General features: G+C 34.5%; 1 protein-coding gene across 2 annotated transcripts in view; it reads left to right on the plus strand.

Moving 5' to 3' along the window:
• The first annotated feature begins 903 nt into the window (after positions 1–903).
• LOC119076734 (FERM, ARHGEF and pleckstrin domain-containing protein 2) overlaps positions 904–23,986 on the plus strand; it is a 51,488-nt gene continuing 28,405 nt past the window's right edge. Inside the window, exons 1-2 of one of the 2 annotated variants that reach the window (XM_037183651.1) lie at positions 904–1,095; positions 9,584–9,970. In XM_037183651.1, coding sequence (XP_037039546.1) covers positions 9,803–9,970 — 168 coding nt within the window. In that variant the 5' untranslated portion in view covers positions 904–1,095; positions 9,584–9,802. Of the gene's footprint in view, positions 1,096–2,573; positions 2,592–9,583; positions 9,971–23,986 lie in introns of those variants that run through there. The other variant, XM_037183652.1, reaches the window with a different exon arrangement.

Genomic DNA, 23,986 nt, shown 5'->3' on the forward strand with positions numbered 1-23,986 from the left:
ACCTCGACAGGAAATGACGATTTTTTCAGCACACGTCCTAATTTTCCTTACTCGCTTCGCTCGTAACTTAGGACTGGTGCTGAAAAAATCGTCATTTCCTGTCGAGGTACGAAAAATTGTTTTGTTTTGTTTAAAAACAAAAAGAGAACAGAATAAAACAGAACAAAACAAAAGATAAACAAAAAACAGAAAAATAAAATTTAAAACAATAAAAAACAGAAAAAAAAAACAAGAAAAAAATGATTTAAAAAAAACAAGGTCCGACCTAAATTTACGTTTATCCACCCCTCGACAAAACCTGTAAAAGCATTTTTTTATATTCCCGAATTCTTATAATTATTATTACGCTATTCAATAAGAACCTACAAGCAATTCATAATTTCCATTAACAGTTCTACATAGAAGAACCATAAACAGTTCTCCATTGAAGAACCATCAACAGTTCTCCATTGAAGAACCATCAACAGTTCTCCATAGAAGAACCATATCTCCGTAACAGAACCGTAACCATTTCGACAATAAAAAATTCGATAACAATATTTTCCATAACATTCATTTGTCTCCGTTAAACGCCTGAACTTCTTCAATTAAATTAAATTTTATTTTTAGAAAAAATGTTGTTACGAATAGAACAATTCTGAAGATCTGAAATTTCCAATTTTATCCCGGAAATCGGTTAAATTTGCATTTAAAATGTTTGTCGATTTATTTGACAATAAATTATTAATTATTAATTATTTTGTGGAACTATTAGTATTTTCGGTGCTATTTACAGCACTGTCATTTACTACCCGCCACCGGTTTGAAAACATTTCGGTACATTTGTGGTATTGTCGGTATATGGAATTGCAACCTAACAAAAACTAAAACACCTACTCTTCGCTACACCAAAAAAATTGTGTTCGAAGTGTCAGATAGAAAAATGGCGTTGTGAAGTTGGGTGTGTTAAAGTGTTCTGGCTGTCTTTTCTAATCAAAAATCAAGTTTTTATAAATAATTACCAGTGATCAATTGAGTGAATAAAATAGTGTTAAGTGAGTGGTCAATAATAGTAACGACATTCCTTGTATTGTGGATTATGTGGCATCAGATAATGTAAGTAGAGTAATTCCCTCGTACAAGATCAATGACTTTTCGTATTAGGAAAAAAAGGTTTTTTAGGGATGGTTTATGTTTGGTGAAAATTTCAATAATAAAGATTAATTTTTCGAGGACAGACTACATTCAACGCAAATTTTGCTCAATTTATTGCATAAATCTGCCGTAATTTTGCCAATTGATAAACGTTTCCATAGGTTTTTAGCGAATTAACTGCCCAGACTTGATTATAGTTTGTTGGTTGTGATGGAATGTGTTTTTTTTATTCATTCATAAATTGGAATGGGGTGGAATATCCGTTGTGGGTGGTAGAGAGATGCTGCTATTTGTGTTGATGTATATACCTACCATACCACTTATTTATGAAAGTAGGTCGTTCGGATTTTCAGTCTGTTTAGGGAAGAAAAGTTTTTTTTTCGCATCTTCGTTTCGTTTTGTTTGAATGAGATATTGAAGTGGGAATGTTAAATATTACGTCGGAGTTGAGTGTTTCGCTTATTTTTTTTTCTTCTTCCAGCTAGATTTCAACCTGTAAATTTACGGGTTGTTTAATTGTTAGATTGCAATGTTCATTTGTACTAATGGGACACTTCCCCTTTTTCACTCTAAGTTCTCTTTTTTTAATCAAGAAAATATTTTAGTTCAAAACGCACCTCAATTCGATTCAATCAGACAATTTTTTAATTCGATTACTTTTTCAAATGCATTATTGGCAGCGAGCTGATAACAAATCGGAAAGATTTTTATTTAAACATTTCTGCTGTTACAAAACGTTCTTATCGCATTGAAATATTTTAATTTTGGAGATAGGAACATGTTCTGCTATAATCTTTAAATTCGTTAGACTCTTTACATAGTTCACATCGTGATAAGACTAGAACTGATAACGTGTGAACGTTGGTGTTCATACGGCACACACATCAAACAAAACAGAGTTGATTTCTTTTTCCCCTGAGTCGAATCGGAAACCAATTCTGAGGCATTTATTTATCGTATAACGCATTTTTGTTACTGATGTTGCTGTTGTTGTAAAATTAATTTCCATTTTCCATTGGTTTATTAATTGATTTTGAATTTTAAATTGGATGTATGGCATATGGTTTTCCTTTTATGCAATACATCCAGTCGGATGTGTGTTGCTGGTTTCAAATTAAAAAGAAAATTTCAATTTAATAAGTAAATGCCCCCTCAGCCGTTCAATAGTTTTATTTAATTTGCGAATAAAACCACAACCACTTACTGTTCGGGAAACAACGCCCGGTTCTTATGTGTAAATGGTTCGGTATATCAATTTACTTTGGCAATCGATATCTGTACAACGCCCGGAGTAAGTGTTATAAGCCGTGTGGGAATTTTCAGTAGAATTGAGTTCATTTTGAGATCGGGAACAACCGAACAACGTATAGTCAATTTGAACGTTTAAAACAATTTTTAAGAAAGTTTGTTCAGAACCAGATGTGATGTGACATTACGCCTGATGTGTCTATGCTATGGTATGTGTATAAGAAGTGTTGGTCATAAAATCCTAAAAATAATTTTCGTTCATTTCAATGGCTGCATTCGATATGCATATTATCCATTGTTATTCTCATCAACAAACAAAAGAATGAATCAAAAATAAAAATAAAATTCGATTCTACGAGAAAGAAAATACACTAAAGTCGTAAAATCCACCAAGTGTGCTACAAAACATTGAACGTTGAATTATGTACGCAGCGCATTCTCAAAAGTCGATACACTAGTCCACACCGAAAAGGCAATTTTATTTATGAACTTGTCAGTTATGGAGATGAGAAACGAAATGTAGCAAAAGAACTAAATGAATAAAAAAAAACAACAAATCAACACAACAGTTCTTATGGGTATTATTGCCGTTTCTCTGTTTGTGTTTATACTACGCAACCGAAAATAGATGGCAAATTAACAGCTTCAAGCAATGCTCTTTATTTGAAATTCATAGAAATTCACACGTCCGACATTGATTACAATTTCGTACATAAATGACTCTGTTTTGCTGGTTCAATAGTATTTCACACAGAGACTATTTTTGGTGAAATTCAATCACGAAATTAATTTCAGTTTTACGAACTGTGACGGTATGTCGTTGGACCTAAAGGTTTTCTTTATAGACTGGTATGATTATAGTGAAGAAAATATAATTCGGACCAGTTATTTTAACTAGCACGGAGAGTAAATTGAGCTTACGCTTTTTTTTATTCATTTATGAACTTTTGACAGATGGCCTACAGATCAGTTAAATTTAACTTTCTTTCACTCTCCGTTAACACTCTACAAACTGGAATTATGATAGAAAATAAAATATAATTCAGACCACTTATTTTAACTTGTGTTGCGGGATGTGTCAAAATTGTATATGATTAATGCAAAATGACATGTCCTGCAAGGAACGATATAATTAACTGGTCTTTGGACTTCTCTTTCTGATCATAACAGTCTATAAACATTATTATACAATGTTAACGAAGATGAAAGACCAAATAATTTTAACTGACCTTTAGGGCAACGGTAGTGAACAGACCAGTAAATTTTGACCTGTCAAAATTTTCACAGTGAACTTCACCTGACATTAGTCTTGATTTCCACTTACGAAAATATCACTTCGTTTACACTTTAGACAATAGAAATAGGCGTGATTTAGCTAGACGGAGGAAAAACGGAGTGGTTTTTTTGTAAGTGGAAATCATGCCTTACTGTACGCACCCTTTGAATGACACCGCATAAGATTTGAAAAGAAAGTTCAAATTTTTATTTGTCGATGCCTTCAAGGCTAATATAACTTGATCGAAAATTCATCTCCGTTAACACCCTTTTGACTAAAATAACCCCTGAGTTCTGATCCCAAATTTTGATGAGCTTTGCTAGTAATACCCAGCAGTGTATCACACATTCTCATTCCAATATTTCGAGGGCCGAGTGTTATCGTACGAAATGTCCGAAACTGTATTACGCATTGCTTTTTATTTGTCGATTGTTTTCGTCATTATTATAGGTTAAACAACGAATTGTATCTCAAGAGGGTTGCTATGTATTATAATGTACACCGAATTTTGCGTGACATAATACGCTAATTTGATTTTAAGTTGGTTCCTAACTTTGCTCACGATGAGAATATAATTCGTATATTACAATGAAATTACACAAAGTTTTCGGTTTCGGTTATCGTCTCCTTATGCTTCAACGAAGTATCACCCAAAAAGAAATTGAGATTTATTTGAGGATGTGGTGCGTGGTTGTATACAGTCTTTGTTAACGGATTCTTTATTGATGAGTGAACGAAACCAATTTTTCTGTGGTTCGCATATCGGTTGTGCTATATTTAGTCAGTGTTTGGCTTCCGCCAGTATTATCCATTGACTGGACTGTTTTATTTGGCTTTATGTCGACTGTGAACTGTAAATGTTATGTCACCAAACATAACAACGACAATAAATAAAATGTTAGCAAGGAGCCATCTATGGATGTACATTGTACAAGTAAACCAACGTAAAACATTTTCTGCTTGCTTGCAGTTCCAACAGAAAATTGATGATGTGCCAAAGTATTAAAAGTTCGAAAAACTTTAAATTAAAGGAGAAAATAGAAAGTAAGAAGAAAACTTCTCGTATAACTTTTCACATTCCCAGGACAACGAACATAAAATTATTTATTCGTGCCTCTACAGTGTATGCATCGGTGCGGCACAATATAATCGTTATTGTCGTAGTACTATTTCCTATTTGATGTGTGAAGTGTGGCAGTTATTTACAAGACAAAGCTGATTTAACAGAACGAAGATACATACGACCGTTAATTTTGAGTAATGTCTACACGATATTACCTCACACCTTATTAGTGTTATACACATTATCGTCACTATATACAACCCAACACCTCCTATCTGTATATATCTCTATCCGTCTAGATAGCGCATATAAATATGAACTACCTATAAATATATACGAGCCATCCATATTGCATCGTCATTCATAAATTTATAAAAATATCTCCCGATTGATGTGTGCGGCAGTTAAAATAAACATTACAGAGACGAAGAAAAAAAAATTGTACAAAATCAAAAAATAATAAAAACAAAAATATTATACACTAAACACACCAAAGAGTTTTTAATGCCGAGAGACTCGATCGTATTTTGGATTCGTTTTCTTCACTACAATTTTTTTTTGGATGTTGTAGTGCTGTTGAATGTTTTTTTATTATTATTTATAAATGAAATCCAGTCAGTCCCATTTTAGTAGGTAATATAAACTAAACAAGTAATTAGAGATACGCATCCCCCTTTTAGAGTCACTGGTTGAATTGTTTGATGTTTTGGATATGTGTCTTATACGAAATTAGTAAATTACTTTGTATTTTCAACGTGTAAATAAACGAAGTTGAAATTTGCCTCCGGGTGCAAATAGTCTTTAATATATTACTTGCATCCGGGGCGAATAAGAGACTATTCGCACTCGTGAGCGAATAGTGAATTGCAGACTATTTGCACCTTGTTGCAAGGGTGACACAAATTTGTCTTTCCTTCTACAAAATGATCTAAGAAATAGGGTTACATTAAAGATGAAATTTTGTTTCTCCGTCTACAAATGGGCATACCATTTAGGTGCGTTAGAGTCAAGTATCAAAAATTATTGTACCCGGAACAAATAATGTATTGAAGACTATTGGCACCTTGGGGTAAAAAGGGTACTAAAAACTATTTGCCAGGGACTAATTTAGGTAAACTATTTTCACTTATTCTTCTAAAATTTTCCAAATTTTTTCAAATTTTCCCAAATGAATTTTCCCTTACGGAAAAGGGCAATAAAATCTCGATCCAAATTTGCTTCAGCTGATTCACTCACACAAACAAAACTGGCTATGCACGTTTATACAGTTCTTCCTGTTAATTCCGTAACACTCGTAGTCAGTTGTGTTTGTATGTGTGAGCCTCTTACTGTAAGGAAAAATTCAAGAAAATAGTGTAGTCGATAACGCAATTTTCAGTACAAACGTTTACAAGAGTTTTCTGCTTAGATTTCACCCAAAAATACTTCTAAAAGTATTCTAACAAGAAGAGACAAGAAGCTATAGCAAAAATACAAATTTCTCTTCTTACTAGGACACATTTGGAACTTTTTTGGATGAGATATAAGCAGAAGACTCTTGTAAACGTTTTGCGTTATCGACTAGACTAAAATAGGGGGAAGACGTTTTACCAAAAGACTCTCTACTATTTGCCTCCGAAGACAAATGATGTATTAGAGACTATTTGCACCCTTTGGGCAAATAGCATCTACTACAAATTGGCTGCAATCATTTTGATATCATAAATGTTTAGTTTCTCTAATAAGAACAAGAACGAAGACGTATACACAGAGGTTCGTTGTTCGTAACAATCACAAATTAGCGTCCCGTCTGAAAGCACTCTAATTGAAAAACTGAATCATTTGCATAAATTGCTGGCTGGTTTTGCGTTTGTAAAATGTGCCGACGTTATACAAATCTATTTCTCGTATGACTGTGATAATAATATGCGGAGAGCTGCTTTATGTACATGTATACGCTCGTTCCCCTTCTATTTAGCACTTCAATTTCTTTCCTCTTGAATGATAAAAGCCAAAATATCGAATTAATTATGGCAGAGATTGGTTTAATTTGAAAGTGTTATAACACAATAGAATATCGTACCTTGCCCGACGTTGATGATATGATATATAAATTGAAATCAATACACAGACAGACATATTTGTAATTCAAAAAGTTATTTTTATTTGAAATTTAATCAATGTGACTAGACTTCGAGACGAGTTCAAATATCTGCTAGAATGTCCGTACATTAGTTATTGACACACTTTTCATTATGGCCATTTCAGAGTTTCCTTCTTAAAAATTTATTTCAATCGATTAAAATGTTAACGAACAGATTAGGCAAACTATAAGCTGATTGAAGGTGAAAATTCATTGATTTTTGATTTTTTTTAGAAATAAAGGTTCGTTGATTGATAGATTGCTGGTTGGATGGAGACTACCCCAATGGAGTACATTGTTTCACTTCCACGTTTGGAACGACCTTTAATTCATTGGTTTGAAATATACCTTATATAGCCTCGACAGGTTGAATACCATATTAAGGAGATTGAAAGAATTAGCTTCCTCGATCTTAGCGGTCGACGATTTGTAACGAAAATTTGATATTTTAAGAGAAATTTTTAGTGAATATTTTGTCGTTGTATGACGCACAAACTTGACTCAACTAGAACATCTTTGACGACTTTGAATGTCTTTAGTCACGTCGTGCCAATCATAACTCAACGTAATTCATTTTGATATTAAAACAATTTGAAAAGGATGATGATTCACCGAAAATTTTATGATTTTCCGATGAAACTGGGTCTAGCGAATTATAACTGAAATGGGATTGTGGTACCATGGTATTGAACAAAATGGGAGGTTTTCGGACGCTGTTTTTAGAGAACGGTTGATTCTCTTTAGGAACAGACCTCTTCAATATATCAAAATTAAGGCATTATGCGGTGATTCAGTTGTTACCAGAAGCTGAACGGAGTACACTGTACTGGCTGCTCTTATTTCATCAGCCCTTCTATTGAACATGAGTATTGTTCAGTTGGTGAAAAAATTAGTGAACGCGTGAACATGTCACACTGAATTACATAGAGACCTGTTATTCCTGTTGAAAAATTGACAAAACTCAAGGCATTGTATACAGTCAGAGGCAGTGAAATTTCAACATGAAACAAAACACTAAAAACAGACTTGTTTATACGGCTGAAGCTGTACGCGCGTAGTAGTGGTAAAACTGTATGAAAACGCGTAAACAGTTTTGATTGTTTGTTATGAACAGCTGAAGCAAATTGATGCTGAAATTTCTCTACCTTTAACTGTATATTCCTCTTCCAATTGAAATACGTAGACTCTTCGTCGCAGAGATTAAATTATGTGTTCAGTACTAAATATCCCGATTAATCAAACATGTGACACTATACCCATGTCGCTTTTCCATACCCATGTCAATTGTTTATTGAGGCTGTCTGTCTGACTATATGCTGGACGTTCGAAATTAAATTTAATAAAATATTTTCTCGTTAAGGGAACTCGTCACAGCGATGTTTAGGTCAAGCTTTATCTTCGTGTGAAATCATTTGTGTCTGTTCAAATATGAACACTCGGGATGATACAAATGTTACCGAAATGTGTTTTTCTGGATTACCAGCTGTTTTCTAAAATTCTCCATTCCATTGGTGTGCCACCAATGCTGGGAGTCCTGGAGTTTTACCGGATCAATTTACGCTTCCTGTTTGTGGTGACTTCCCATTGTTTGGGTTCTTGTATTGTGTACACCCTAGTGAAAAAGAAATGCTCAAAGTGCCGAAATCAGCAACTTATTTTCTTAAAAGAATTTTAGGAGTGAAGCAAGATGTTAATCTCGACGAATTGAAGATACTATTTTCACCCGGGTATGTCGTTCATTCCCCTAAAATAGTTGCAATAGAAGGTGCAAAATTCGTAAAAGGAAAATGTTTCTTGCAACAACTCTCGCATTTACTTTAAAAGGTTAGGAGCCGGCTGAAATGGTTGCAAAATCTGTAAAGAGAAAATGTTTTCGCAACAATTTAAAGGTCTGCGAAACAGGGTGTATTTTTGAGAAAATGTTTTCCCACATCTTCCAGAATATTTCCATATTTTCCCAAAAATGTTTCGGGAAAATGGAAAATTCTAGGAAAATGTGATAAAATTCAAGAAAATATGTGGAAACGCTTTCCCAAAAATAGTCCCTGCTGCCAACCAAAATATTACCCAATGATGATCTCACTCCCCCAATTAAAGTTTTCCACAAGACTTTAATTTTCCATTGTTGAAATTATCTCGGAGGCGATTATACACTAATTCAGTTAGAAGTGAAAAACTTTTTTGCCGAAATGTACTAACTTATAACCAGTAAATTCAATCACGTCATAAGCTGAACTAATCAATCTATAAATCATAAAAAATGACGTTCAATGATAAAATTAATTATCGTTAAAGAAGACCTTCAAATCCCTAATCTCTTACTGGTATAGAGTGCGCCATTTATTGCGAATATTTCGGTTTTTATTTTGCTTTTAGATGACATTTTGATGTATAATATTATTTGCCGGACGTGCTTGTATGAGAATCATAATTTATATGATTTTTCAATAAAACATCATTTATGTTCATGCCGTTCGGGGATTTCATAGAGCAGATTTTGCCAATGAATAATGTTGCTGTAGTCGCAAAAAAACATAGAAAATTTTCGTTTAATTTGTATATAAGTATTTAGGCGTTATAGTTAACGAGACTAGCAGACAGGGCATTTACCGAATTTACTGAAATTTACTGAACATATTTTCGGTAAATTTACCAATACCTACTAGTAGGATTAGAACAACCGATATTGTAGAATTGAAAATTTGATTAACCGCAAAAAAAAATTCTTTTCATTTTCCAGATGACACTTTTTTGACACTGTCGCATATAACGACGCAGAACTTCCATCACATCAACTAGTTTCCCATTTCCGAAAACAGTACCAAACATCACAACGCTTTTCCATTCAAAAGACAACGTCGTTTCGTCAACAAAATTTTTATTTTTGATTTTCCTTTTTCGTTCGGTTTTTTTCTTTCTTGATATCATTTGAAACGGGAACGGAAAATCTGTTTCAAAAATGTCTTTGGATTCGATGGGACCCACAAAAACCGTGCCCGGTTCACGGATGACACATTCCCTAAGCACCCCATCCGGTGTCGATGGTTCGACGCCTCATCGTGGTGGCAAAAAATTGGCGATACGTATACAAATGCTTGACGATTCGGTGACTATGTTTCAAGTACAGGTAAGATTATTGTCCATGTTTTTGGTTTATTAGCTAAGAATGTTTGTCGTTTTGTCGTCTCTTTTTACAACATTTACGTAATGTTTGTCTGTTTCTCTGTTCGTGTATTGTGTACGTTACAAAACTGATTAAGTTTAATTGACCTTTTGATGTCCAGTATTTTATGCATCATTATAAAGTTTAAAAGAAACAGAAATAATTAGCTAAGTGTAGAGCGTAATTGGAGAGTTATTTATGAACATTTTTTTTTCATCTCTTCGTTCTTATCTTTGGCTTCGCATACATCAAGTTCGTAATGTGAGGCAAATTAATATGAAATATTTGCCAAGGCAGGCATGCAGATATCGTTGTTATGCGCGATACTCCTAATTACTGAAGTCTTTACATAATGTTAGATTATTGGGTGCAGAAGGTCACAGTCGAATGAAGTTGGTACGCAGATCTAGGTTTCTTTGTTCCGAATGGCTTACCCCAAATATGTGTTACCGTTTTCACTACAGTGCAGGGAGTAAATAATTTCTTGAAACAGCTGGCTTTGATGATTTGATGACCTTGATTTTCCCTTTGTATTGGTGTGTGTGACAAGTAACACACGATAAATTAATACAGATCGTACTACCAACAATGTAGCCACCAGCTGTTGCCAGATTATACATATCGAAATTGTTTACTCCCTGTTGCACCCCATCACTTTTCCATCCAGGGTTGATCCTTCCTTATCGAATACTCGATACTCGAAGGTGTGCTTGAGATTAGTTATCACTGACTTAGACAGTCTTTCATACCAGTTTCAAGAGAAAAGTTTTGTTTTCTCATTTTGTAGATTTTTGTGCCTGGTGTTTCTGGTTCATCATCGGCCTAATTAGTCACTTTAAATTTTGCCCTTCCGATTCAACAGCTTCATTCCATGATTAGAAGATGCTCGTGCTGAAATGATATTGTTTGGTAGACATACTAACTTCTAACCATTCCTTAACCTGTGAGAAACGGCAAACGTATCCTTCTATAATCGACAAATCTTTGCTTAAAATATTTTCTGATCTTTGATACCAAGTCTTTTACTTCATTTGTTACAACAAACACCATACAATATAAGATAACACCATTCAGTGCTCATCACTCATTTTTGTCGTCGTTGTCTAGAACAGATGGAAAGCCGTTTCTGAAAGGTTAATCATAACTATTCTTTCCTTAGTTATACCTACAGTGTAAATTCATCGTATCGTTACGCATAACAGACTTACCGCTTGTGTTATGTTCGAAGCGTTTTCAGCTTTGGGCAACGATTGTAATTTTCAAATTGTTAAGTCGATTTAACTGAACGTTTTTGTTCATAACACGTCCAGAAAATGTTAAAATTAATCGACGAACAAAGTGGTTCTATGTTCGTCTGATGTTGTATCCTATTATAAACCGGAATTCAATTCTTGTTGGAAACTAAAGGAATACCAAGAATTTATTATTTGTTCTAAAGACCCATTCATGTTCCTTTTTGTAACAATTTATGCTGAGCACAAACTACCAGTACGGTATAAGCTTTGTATCCTTGTTGCATGCAATATTACATTTAAATCAACTTTATGGTCGAAAATTCCCAGTTTAATTGCACACAAAAAAATGACAAAATATATTAACAAAAGTCAAATGCAACAAATTGCAATTCTACCACATGTTTCACCCGCACCATATAAAACCAAAGACAATATGAAGAAGATGACAAAAAAAAAACAACTAAATTTATCTCCCCCATTTAAATATTTTACCTTCGTTCTCCGATTTCATCATTTCCTGTGTGACGTTGTCTTTTGGAGTGAATTTCGAGATTTAAATTTTGACGATACATTTATAGTATATGAGTTTCATGTACATAGTATGATGTTGTTCATCGACCGAACCTTTTCATTTATAATTAAAAATTTCATCACGAATTTAATTCATCTCTTTTACGTTCGTGTGTGTGTGTATAAGGGTGGTTCAAAAAGCACTTTGTTTGACTTTTTCGGGTAACCATAGGAATTCTGAAATAATTTTTTTTTTCAGAGAAAAGTGAATGAATTGAGACCATTGAAGAATTTTAAAAATTCAACTAAATGCCAATTTAACTCCGATTTTGAGGAGTCAACATTTAGCACCTTTTCACATTTTGATTTTGCGATCAATTGCGATCGATTCTTGATTTTTTTGTGTGTCAATATTAGTTTCTGGCCATGGCCTTTCAGAATTCCTATGGTTACCAAAGAACATTTTTTCATACAAATTTGAACCACCCTAGTAGCATCGAATTGCGACGTATAAAACGATGGATTATTAATGCGTTTCATATGATGTACCTATCCGAATCTAAAAAAAAACGTTTCTTTCAATCTAAACGTAGTGGGACTCTCGATATTGACGTGGTGAATTTTAAGTACATAAACTTGTACACAAACTGGTCTACCTACACACCATAAAATCAAAACTGTAAAAATCATATGACCACATGAATTCAACAGAGTTCTGTAATCTTCTCTCGCATTTAGAAGAAAAAATATTACGGCGACGACGACGACGAAGGTGTTTTTTTTGTCTTTCTTCCATGTCTTTTCCATGTTTCTTTTAACTTCGATTCGTTCACATTAGTCACATTTACAATACTCTCTGATTGATTTTCAATTATTTAAATTTATGCAAAATGCTATCTAGGTGATGAATTTTTCATTTTATTTACTTTATTTGGTTAATACAATGTTTACATTCAGCATAGTTAATCGAAGAAACCACATACCAGTGACGAAAAAAAAACGTTTCTTTTGTAGAAGGTGCGGGAGACAATGCTGTAACGTTTATAGAAGAAAAAGAAGAAGAAAAAAACGGTTGACCTTCGGACAACTTCTCGACGTTTTATTGAATTTTGTTGTAAAATTTGTCGTGCAAACAGTAGTAGTTGTAGCTTGTTTTTATCACTTAGCGCCGAATAAATTAATTGCGGCTGTTTGTTGGATTAATAATTTTTCGTTTAGTCACAACTGAGCCAAGGACTTAGTCAGGTGAGCATACTCTCCGAACAGCTGTTTGTCAGATTGACTATTCACGTGTGGTTCACCATCGAAGACCTATTTTTACTGGTTTCATGCTATCCGACAGAGTAAAGCGATTAACTGTTTCAAGAAAAATCGATTGAAATATCCGATAAATTGATAGATTGACCGACTGCTTATTTTTCTAAGAGCATGGATGAAAAACGAACTGGGTTTTATTACGGTTCGATGTTTTTCTTTCTTTCATTTCTTCGTATTTGAAGAGCTACCGGTAGTATACTTACAGATATAAAACTGTAATCATTTGAATCAGCGGGTGCTCAGAGCTTTATTCGACTCGTACCATTTTTTTTCTTGTTTACTCTACCAACCAACAACGATGAGATTAGTTTCAATACAAATCATTTATAGAAAATTTCACAGTGTGGCATCAATATGTTTTACGTGCTTGCGGGTGGAAAATCGTTCTTTTCATAGATTTTCATGAACTTTCGACGAAATCAATATGTAAAATCGTATTACAAAACTAGAGGCTAAAGGTGAAAAGTCAAGTTTTCGTGTGTTTATTGGCTTCGGCTTCGCCTCGGATCAACAAAATTCACATCGAAACTGGACGTTCCAACTTTTTTCTTTTGTTAAGTAAATGACTATTTCTTGAAACAAATTAACGCAAAGAAATAATACAAAATCAAAAATGGGGACGAAACAATTAACGAAGTGACTAATGGCACGCGCGTGCGATTAGTGTATAATAGACTATTCGCACGCGCGTGCGATTAGTGTTTAATAGACTATTCGCACGCGCGTGCGATTAGTGTTTAATAGACTATTCGCACGCGCGTGCGATTAGTGTATAATGGACTAATCGCACGCGCTCACAAAACAAAACGAAGTCAACTAGTGATTCTTTTTACAAAATGACAGAGGTATAACTACTGATCCTTTCTACAAAATAAAACGAAGTCATCTAGTGACTACTTTTACAAAATGACCGAGTTACAACTAATTATTCCTCCACAAAAAACAATGAAGTCACCTAATGATTCCTTTTACAAAACGAAACGAAGTCAACAGTGACTTCGTTTACAATATGTCTAAGACACAAATACTGATCCCTTTTACGAAATAAAACGAAGTCATCTAGTGACTCCTTTTACAAAATGACCGAGACAAAGCCACTGATTCCTCCTACAAAAGAGAACGAAGTCACCTAGTGATTCCCTTTACAAAATAAACCGAAGTCAAAAGTAACTCCTTTCCCAATATGACTGAGACACAATTACTGATCCGTTTTACATAATAAAGCTAAGTCATCTAGTGACTCCTTTTACAAAATGACCGAGACACAGCCACTGATTCCTTCTACAAAAGAAAAAAAAGTCACCTAGTCACTACTTTTACAAAAACATAAGCTGCGTCGACCCGTATGAAACACCTATCTGTGTCAAAGCTTCAATCATATTACAATATTACACTGTAAAACTGCATCTCTAAATAATTAATTAAAATCGCTTGAAAATGACTCAAAGAAGTGGGCAAAAACACTAAAACCCAATATGGCGGCAGAAATTTTATTAGTGCTCTAAAAACAATACCTTTGCTTTACAGTCATACATACCTTTTAAACTAAAATAAAAAAATTCACGAAAATCAGATGAAATTTACACAAGATAGAAGCAAAAGTAACTCTAACTTCCGATCCCATCATCCGATATTGACAATTTTTTCCCCTGTTAGGGGAGGTATAGATTTCGTCAGCTGTGCCTAACGATGCCATTGGTTGCATAGCTCCGAAGATTTATATGCGAAAAACAAGTCCCCTATAATAGCTCTAATTCTACGATTACGAAACGGGAGCAAAATAGTTTATCAAAATCTGAATCGATTTACTCAAGTTAGAGCGATGACAAACATTACAGAAGGAACCATTTTTTTTCCGTTGATTTCGCATCTCTGGACAACCACGTAAGGTTTCCCCCTACTCAGGTACTGCCAAATATAACTGAATACTACATCTTCAGAATTGCTCCGAACTTTGCACCATCTGTGACTGCATCATAGGGACAATTATTCGAAAAAAAAGTTTTAACGTGCGACTACAACCACAACTCTGCTACTAGAATGAAAATAAGAAATATTTGGAGTGTAAATAAAAACACACAACACATCAACGCACTTCAAGCATGAGTCGTCTTCTGAATAGGGTACTGAAACTTCACAATACGTCACACAACTAAAAAACACCGGAATAAATATTTTCATGTAAAATAGAGTAGTCGTTGGAAGAATGAGTGTTCAATGAACACTGATCATGCTAGTAGCAGTGCTGTGCTACAACACATTGTATATGCAAAATAAACTAGAATTCTAATACTTTCTGACTAGCCAAAGATTAGGGCGCGTGCGAATAGTCTATTAAACACTAATCGCACGCGCGTGCGAATAGTCTCTTAAACACTAATCGCACGCGCGTGCGAATAGTCTATGATACACTAATCGCACGCGCGTGCGAATAGTCTATTATACACTATTCGCACGCGCGTGCCATTAGCATCGGCCAACAATTAAATTAAAAGAAAATTGTCCACGTAACGGTGACAAGCAATATATTTACTGAGGCGTTGTTTTGTAATCTCTTAACATCAAGATTTGAATTATTTGTCCATTAAACTCTCTCACCCTGTTATTTCATTGAACCGTTATGTTTTTTTGTGGGGAATTTCTTTGAAAGTTAACTAGGTTCTGTCGGAGATATTTTTAATATGCCCAGACACACCTGAGCCTAAATAATCCAAAGCCGGTGTCCTTTCATTTTTCAACTCGCTTGGTGCGCCTATCGGTAGCGGTAAAAGTGCATAATTCGAAAAGGAATGTTTTTGTACGTAAATTACGGCAGCTACAGGATATACGAGACAAGATATATGTCATTGGAAAATCGCTGAAAGAATGTTAGAGCCAGCCAAGGGTTGAAAATTTTGATGAATTTCAGAAGGTGATGTCTTACACCTGGGGAACGTTTACGTTAGGATCAGTGGATGCCTTGATAGAGACTTCACCTAGCTTCGAGTGTAAAAGACCGTCGTTTCTCTGACAAGCAAATATAAAAGTTGGACCATTCAAGCTGAGGGGTGTTTGCTCTATATTGTTATATGCATATAATATAACCAGCAAGCCTTTAAAACATCACAGACGGAGCCTGGTCTACTATTAGAAAAAAAGTCCCTCTGTACCATCTTTCCTTAAATCCGACCTTTCGATATTTTTATTTACAAATAACTACTAGAACTCGTACTCGTCAGTGCCGTTCGTTGTAAACAAAGTTTTTTCTTGTTTTAATGAGTCGTTGAGTTACGAATTTGTTTGATCTGAACGAAAATTACTTACTGAGTTCGTTGGTTGATGATTGCTTTACGCGACTCAAATGCTTCACGAGCCGATAAATCAATATTGTAGAATTAAACAAAAAATCGAGTGTTTGGTAATTTTTTTCGAGATTTACATCAAATCTTCAAGTTGAACGAACCTACGATTTTAAATAGAGGCACCGCAACTATCACTTTTACTATTCAGCAAAGAAGAAATTGAGATTTTTTTCCTTCAAATTTTCTGTTCAACAGATGTTTACGTAAATTTGTTTTTCTCTGTGGCGTTTTGTAATGAATGCGTTTCTATTAGTCATTGATGTAACCAGACTTTTGCCTTTATTTATTTATTTAACGATTTAATGACATCTCTCATGTTCTTCCCACATCAAATGTGCTGCTGCAACGACAGGCAAACATCTCACTTTTAGTAAAAATCTTCAAAGATTTCAAAGTTAGTTAATTTTTCTCGTCAGTTCGGTCCATTTAGCACACTTTTTATCGCATAAAGGTCTGAATTTGGTGCACTGGTGCTCCTTTGAACAGTTTTCTTTTCATTTGATTCATTTAATCCACCCACCGAACATCATGAAAATGGAAAGAACTGGGGAATATTATTTGTTGTTGCTCCCTTCTAGCCTGTCGTAAAATCTCAACAATGAATTAGCCGTAATAGTAGTTACTGTTACAATCAATGGGTCGTCGACACTTTCTGTCCAATTGAAAGTTTTTTCGTTACGATTTTTCCGTGGTACGCTACTAGTTAAACTAGTAGTAGCAGTTCTCTCAACAAGGTGAAAGCTCTACACAGAACTTCACTTGATTTGAACCGATTCAATCACTTTAGCAATCGGTTCAAATCTGACTGCGGTTGAGGTTTGAACACCTCACACTGAAAACTCAATCGAGTAGTCGAAAGCGGACGAATCAACTGCTACGCTATTGATTTGTTGAGAGCATTGAGACAAATGCTTACTTTGCATCTTCCTTATTCAACGAATACATTCCTAAATTGGTAGCTACAAACGTTAACTGCATGTATGTAGAAGCAGATAAACATTATTTTGTCCACTTTAGTGCACAGTAGTAAAACTCATTTTCAACAAGCTTTTAGTACTGAAAATTTCATACGCACATCACAGAAATATTTCTATTATGACCACTGGCCACCGTAAATATGTGTTGCATCGAAACACCGTACATATCTCAACACCGCAGAGAATGTGCATCACATTCGTATGATGTTTCATCGTAGGCGACAGTGTTTACGAATCCATTTTATTTCCTCTGAAAAATTCTTTCTTCTTGTTGTTGCAATTCTGTACTCGTTCAGTAAATAGCAGCAAGTGTGGTGACATATTTCTAATATTTGCTGCAAACATAAAACCATTTCCCGATTACATTCACCCATTCCCACTCATCCCATTCAATGTTTTATTATAGCAGAGAAAATACACTTACGTACCCTACATTGAAGTATTTCTTCGTCTCGGCATGACTCAGAAACAAATTTCCGTTCTGTGTAAAGAAAATCTCTGTAACCCGCATCGATTGTAACAATATTTTTTAAATCCGTTTGACGCAAATTATGTAACATGTAGGTAGGTATGTACATATAGTATACACATGCCCGACTATCTATAAAACAATTTTTGTTGATTCAGTTTTCTTGTTTATCATTCTTGCTACAGCTGTGAAGTTTTTAAATTTGAAATGAGGTCATTTTATATACCGTGTCACCACCACCATTATTTATTCATCGAAAACGGTCGCCCGACAGTGCATTACAATGCACATATAATTTTTCCTCGATGCAACTTTGATATTTTACATTTTCTTAAAAATAGACCGTAACTCTCTAATAGGATTAGTTCTGAATAGTTTATGAAAGCTTTCCATTGCACTCGAATTGAACGAGTAGAAAGGTTATACTTGAGTATCGTAAAAGGTTAAGGTTGTTTGTGTATAGATTTCAATTGGCAATACTTAATTGTGAAGAACGTATAATCGGCTAAAGGTTTTTTGAAAATAGTCAGTAAGAGAACTTTGGCAGAGTATCGATTTTACTTGAGTTTTGTACTTTACTATTTATAGTACTTGAAATTGATCGAAAGTCCCTGAATCAAAGAATTAACGGAAAAACATCACGTGAAATAATTCTGTTTTGCTGTAGCAGTTCTTACTCAATCAACTGAGTCAGCGATTATTTTTCAGCGACATTTTCCTAGATTTTCCCGAATTTTCTGTAATAATTTTCGGAAAAAAAATTGGGAAAATGAAGGAAAATTCGGTAAAATGTTTTCCCAAAAATAGTTCCTGGTAATAGTAGAGCCTCAATAGCAGTCTTATTAAATACAAAAAGTCTCGGGCAGTAGATTCAATCTTTCAGATATGGTAGCGTCATTGCCATAATAATAATTGAATCTGTTACTTCTTTTGTTCAAAGTATCATTTAGTGTCAAGTGCAATGGATGATATTTTCTTTGTTCTTTGTGTCTGGTACAATAGTCTTTTCACGCCGTAAGTGCGGTCGAAATTCAAAATGGAAAGTGCGGAGGTCTAACGTAGCGTCATTTTCATACAATGAAGCGTTGAAATGTATTTTTCGGTTCACTTTTTCATCGAGTCGTTCACTAAAAATTCAAATTTTAGGCACACTTACGGCCTGACTTAAAGGGAATTTAAAAAAAAAATTGAAAAGTCGAGTTTTCGTGTGAATTTGGTTAATTCGAGGCGAAACCGAGATCAATAAACATACAAAAAACCGAGATTCATTTTTGTTCCGAGCTGGGGTCGTCGAAAGAAATGCATGAAAAGTACAGTCTTCGACACATGTAGCATGTAAATCTTTTACATGCTTCTGCACCAACGGTTCATTTCATCAAAGAAGCATTTTTTCGGTGCCCTCAGCATGCAAAACATCATTGTACGAAACTCGGACGAAAAATGAAAAGTCATGTTTTTGCGAGGTTATTGACCTCGGCTTTGCATCAACAAACTTCACGCGAAAACTAGACTTTTCAACTTTTTCGTCCTTGTGACGTAGATAGTAACTTCATTTGTTTTAACACCCATTTCGCTATATAAGACCACATTAGCCAGAGGTCAGTTATAAATTTTGTCATTTGTGTCCATATAACAGATGATTAGCCAGAGAAACCCAATTAGGATGCGCCCATGTATGCTTTATGTAAGGTAAACTATAAATATTTCCATAATAAACAGGGTACAATGTTCGTCAATTTTTGATGTGATTCCGAGTCTGTGACACCTTCCGATTCAGTAGACATACAAGTAATCTTTTTCACAGTAACTTTTATGTGAAACATGGGACCGATATCAAATATTGTTCGAAACTTTTTTTTTAAAAGTTTGTCATGCTCACATAAGCTTGCATAGGCTGGCATTCACCGAACAAATATGTATGTGAATGGTGTTAATGTGACACATATTGTCACATCACATGAACGAACACATTTCATAGAAAGAAATTTCGATTTGATTTTTTATTATCAAATCGTTCGTCTATTCTCATCCCGTAAAGCTGTGCACATGTTTTTTTAAATCGTATTTGAAAAGGTTTTCTCTTTCGGTAAATTTGAGTGTATGACAAAGACACGCTTCAAAGTCAAGTTAAACAAAAACGGGGATAAAACTTTCCATTCAAAGTTTTCCTTTTTAAGTTTGAATCCAAATAATGATTTATTTCATTCAGCCAAAAATAAGAGCTTAGTCAACACCATACTTGTACCGGGGATTGAATAGATTGCCGAGGAAATTTATATCATCCTTCTGATGGAAAATCGAAGTGATACCATGAATAGAACTGAAATGACTTATTTAGATGTCTATTTGCATCAGAGCTGGTTGCTTGTGGTAAACACAAAATCGAATTAGCCAAATGCAAAAGCTCCTTCGGAAAAGTTGTTCAATTTTAAACAAACTTTTCAACTTAACCATCCTGTTTATAGACAACAAAGTTTGCGTCTATTCAATTCAAACGGAATAAAAAAAAACTTTTCATTCCAAGCAGTTTGAAATGCAAAACCGAAATTGATATTGCTAATTCGCATGTATAATACACGTCTTATCCCATTCCCATTGAACTGTGTGCAAATGCAATTAAATTAGCCCCAATTTACATTAATTCACATAAATTGTTGTCGTGTCACATTCATTGAATATTTTATTTGCCTTAATTCTACGGAATAAACCGTTCAAACTCATAACAAACAAAGGGATTGGTTTTATGTGTATATAATAGTCAGTCTCGTAAATGTAGTTTAAGATGAGAATTCTGCCACATTACCGATTTGATGTTCCATATTCATATTCATTGAACCACATGGGATGATATTTTTGAACGTTGAACAGAATGATTTGAGGTGTTTGTGGTGAAGTGTTTCACGAAATTCTATGAATTTGCCATATAGGTATGACATCATACAATAGCTAGGGTAGGCAAAACGATGCCTCAAAACGTATGATTGTGGTTGCATCTCTCCTATTCGCAATCAAATGTTATCCACCACATCAGGCAATTAAATTCGTTTTACATTAAAACTCATTACGAATGGAAAGAGTAAGGTACACCGCAATCATTTAATGGATTGAAATGTACTTTATACCGGGACTTCTCTATAATTCCAATCAACCATTGTCGATGATATGGCTAATCACGCGCAACTTTTAATAAAGCTTTCATACGTTTCGATGAACATGTTTTATGATTTGTAGTGTCCTTTCGTGAGAATCGGAGAATATTTCGCACGGCAGTAGGCGAGCGTGGCGCAAGTCCAACAGAAAAAAAAATTTTAGGACTAAGGAATCATGGCAGCACGGTAGTAAGTGGGAGAGCAAGTTTGGTGATGAGTTGAAATTTCTTTTCAACAATGATTCACTAGACTTGTTCATGAGCAAATTTGTATAGAGATCTTAGAGTATTGTATCAAGTACCACTGACGACATGGCCTGATGAGACATGAAGTATGTCTTGCATAACTGAGGGACGGCTTCTGAACTAAAACAAAATTTACAAAGAAAATCTTACTCCAAAAAATTTGCGTCACAAGTGGCAGATGTTGAGTAAACTTTTAAGAAAACTGTTATAAGAAGGAAGGTGATGCATCTGTCATTTGTGACGCAATTTTCTTGAAGTAAAATTTTCTTTGTGAAAATCTTTGAGTTCAATTCAGATACAGTATGCGTCACCCCTGGCGATATCAGTTATTTTCCAAAGAAATGCACAAGGACTTGCGTCACCGTTACTCCTTAAGGGCTTTTTTTGTGTGTAATATATTCGGAACATGTTTATATGAAAGAGCATGGGTATGTTTGATGCACAAGTGGATATTAAAATTACTATGTTCTGTATTTGCATTTCATCTATTAATCATTTATTCAACGACATCACAATATGCGGTTATGTGTGTGAATGTAGCTGATTATTATATCGATTGATAACCTATGAGACCGTAAAACATGTATGTCAATAGGATTAGTGTTGGCAATCCATTAATTTAAAATTAATCCAACTAAAATGCTGAAATAGATCCTCAGAGTATTACCACACTGTATCACTGTTCAGGGTTTCGAATTCCATTTCTAATTTCTTAATCAAACAGCTAAAACATTTTGCTATAAAATTCAAATCCAATTAAAATCCTGATGACAAATCATGTTGTCTTTCGGGAAGAATACATATTATATTATAAAAGCCTTCGTTCCTCCGTTAACACTGAGTATTTACACAATTTACTGAATATATGGAAATGGAATCAGTTGAACGAATGGCCCAGCATGTTGTATTGTAATTGTACGACAACCTAGATTAAAATGTTTTGCTGATGCGCATACCAGTGTCTGTGCAGTACACACATTGATAATATTGTTAGACTTTATTTATTAACGTACTCTAATGTTTTCAATTTTTCAATCCTCAACTGTTGTCGGTCCATAAGCGACAACACGTCACATTACACACACATCATCTTTATCTGGAGTCTAACGTTAATTCACCAGTACCACTGGTTTTGTTTTGTTAGACATGTATGGCATGAAGTACGATCGCAATGAAAAATTAAACAGAAAGAAAAACTCGTCGAAAATTATTTGTTTGAAAGTTCAAGCATTTTGTGTTATTATTTTAAAACAAAATTTATTCATTAGCCTAATGATGATGAATGTGTACTTACGTTACGTTCGTTCGCTGGCAGTCATTACACTAACTGTAGACGTAGAGTTTTGATCGAAATAATTACATTAAAAATGTCTGACAACTTTAATACATTTAAAATTATGGTTATCGCATTGTGGGATGGTGGAAAAAAAATAAACAGGTCATGTACGACGACGACGATGATATAATATTTGTATGCATCGGATCAAAATAAAAAAATGTAAAAATCGAGAGAGAAAAATGTGTATATTTTACTTCTTAATGCAAATGGAATGCTGTAATAATGTGAGGCAATTCATTTGTTTTTTCTTCTGTTGAATTTATGCATTTTCCAGTAAAATTTCAACTGAATTATTTTTCTCGGTTTACATCACTAATCTAGATTGTAAATTGTTATTCTCGAGTCTGTAATAGGCGCCTACGGTCATCAGTACGCATACATAAACAGTTTTTGTCCCTTTGCGCTTTATTTTAATTTAAAATGAAAATAAAACTGAAATAAATTATGCTTGAGAATGGACTTGCTATAGAAATAGTGGTTAACGATCACCACTCAATGTTAATCGTTTCATGTGTGCGGTGTGAATAACCGCATTTTCTCCACTCAATAGTCCTTAATACATAACTAGGGCTGAAAAGAATAGTTTTCGTGTAAATTTTAGTGGTCCTAGGCGTAGCCGAGAGGCCAACAAACACTCGAAAACGACACTTTTAATTTAACCGAAGTTAAAGATTTTGCATGCTTCAAACATGAAAAGTCTGCGACCAGGGCCTTACTGGCCTTTTTTGCGAAGTATGAAGAAACTTTGTAAAAAGCCCTTTTTTCATACAACAATCACAGAGACATTCCGGGCCAGCATGCGATATTCTAATTGTTATTGCTTTGATTTCCCAAACAAGGTCTCTAGTTATCTCCAGTAATGTAATAAGGCATTGACAAAATATTGTTGACGTTTTTGACAGCTTGGAAGTAAAAATGTCTACTTTCTCCACTCGTCCTTTCCCATGGGCAGAAAATAGAAACTTGCTCTTGTGAACTGTCAGTTTGTTTTTGTTATTAAATACGTTATAATGAAGTGATATTTTCGTGTCGTGAAGAAAAATAGTTATTAATACCGCCCACGCATGAAAAACATTGTATTCACCAAGTGGAAAACTAGGATATTCCAACTCGTTCGATTCACTCGTTCGATTCACTCACAACTCTCGCTGCACTCTTGTCCGAATTCAGTATTTTTTCTGCTCAGTAAACCTATTAGTATTTATTAGCAGCAAAAACAATAACCAGATTCTTCATACGATCTTGTCTTACACTACGAGGCTTGCCGACACCACATCGTATCTGACCACCACTTTACTAAACAATTCAAAAGTGGTCACACCCAAAAAAAGGAAAGCTGTGTAGAATATGGTCACACGTTCATTACACTTTCCCACACTGTGTTTTACTAAACAGGAG

This window comes from Bradysia coprophila, unplaced genomic scaffold (genome assembly GCF_014529535.1).
Source record: "Bradysia coprophila strain Holo2 unplaced genomic scaffold, BU_Bcop_v1 contig_232, whole genome shotgun sequence".
Taxonomy (NCBI): Eukaryota; Metazoa; Arthropoda; class Insecta; order Diptera; family Sciaridae; genus Bradysia; species Bradysia coprophila.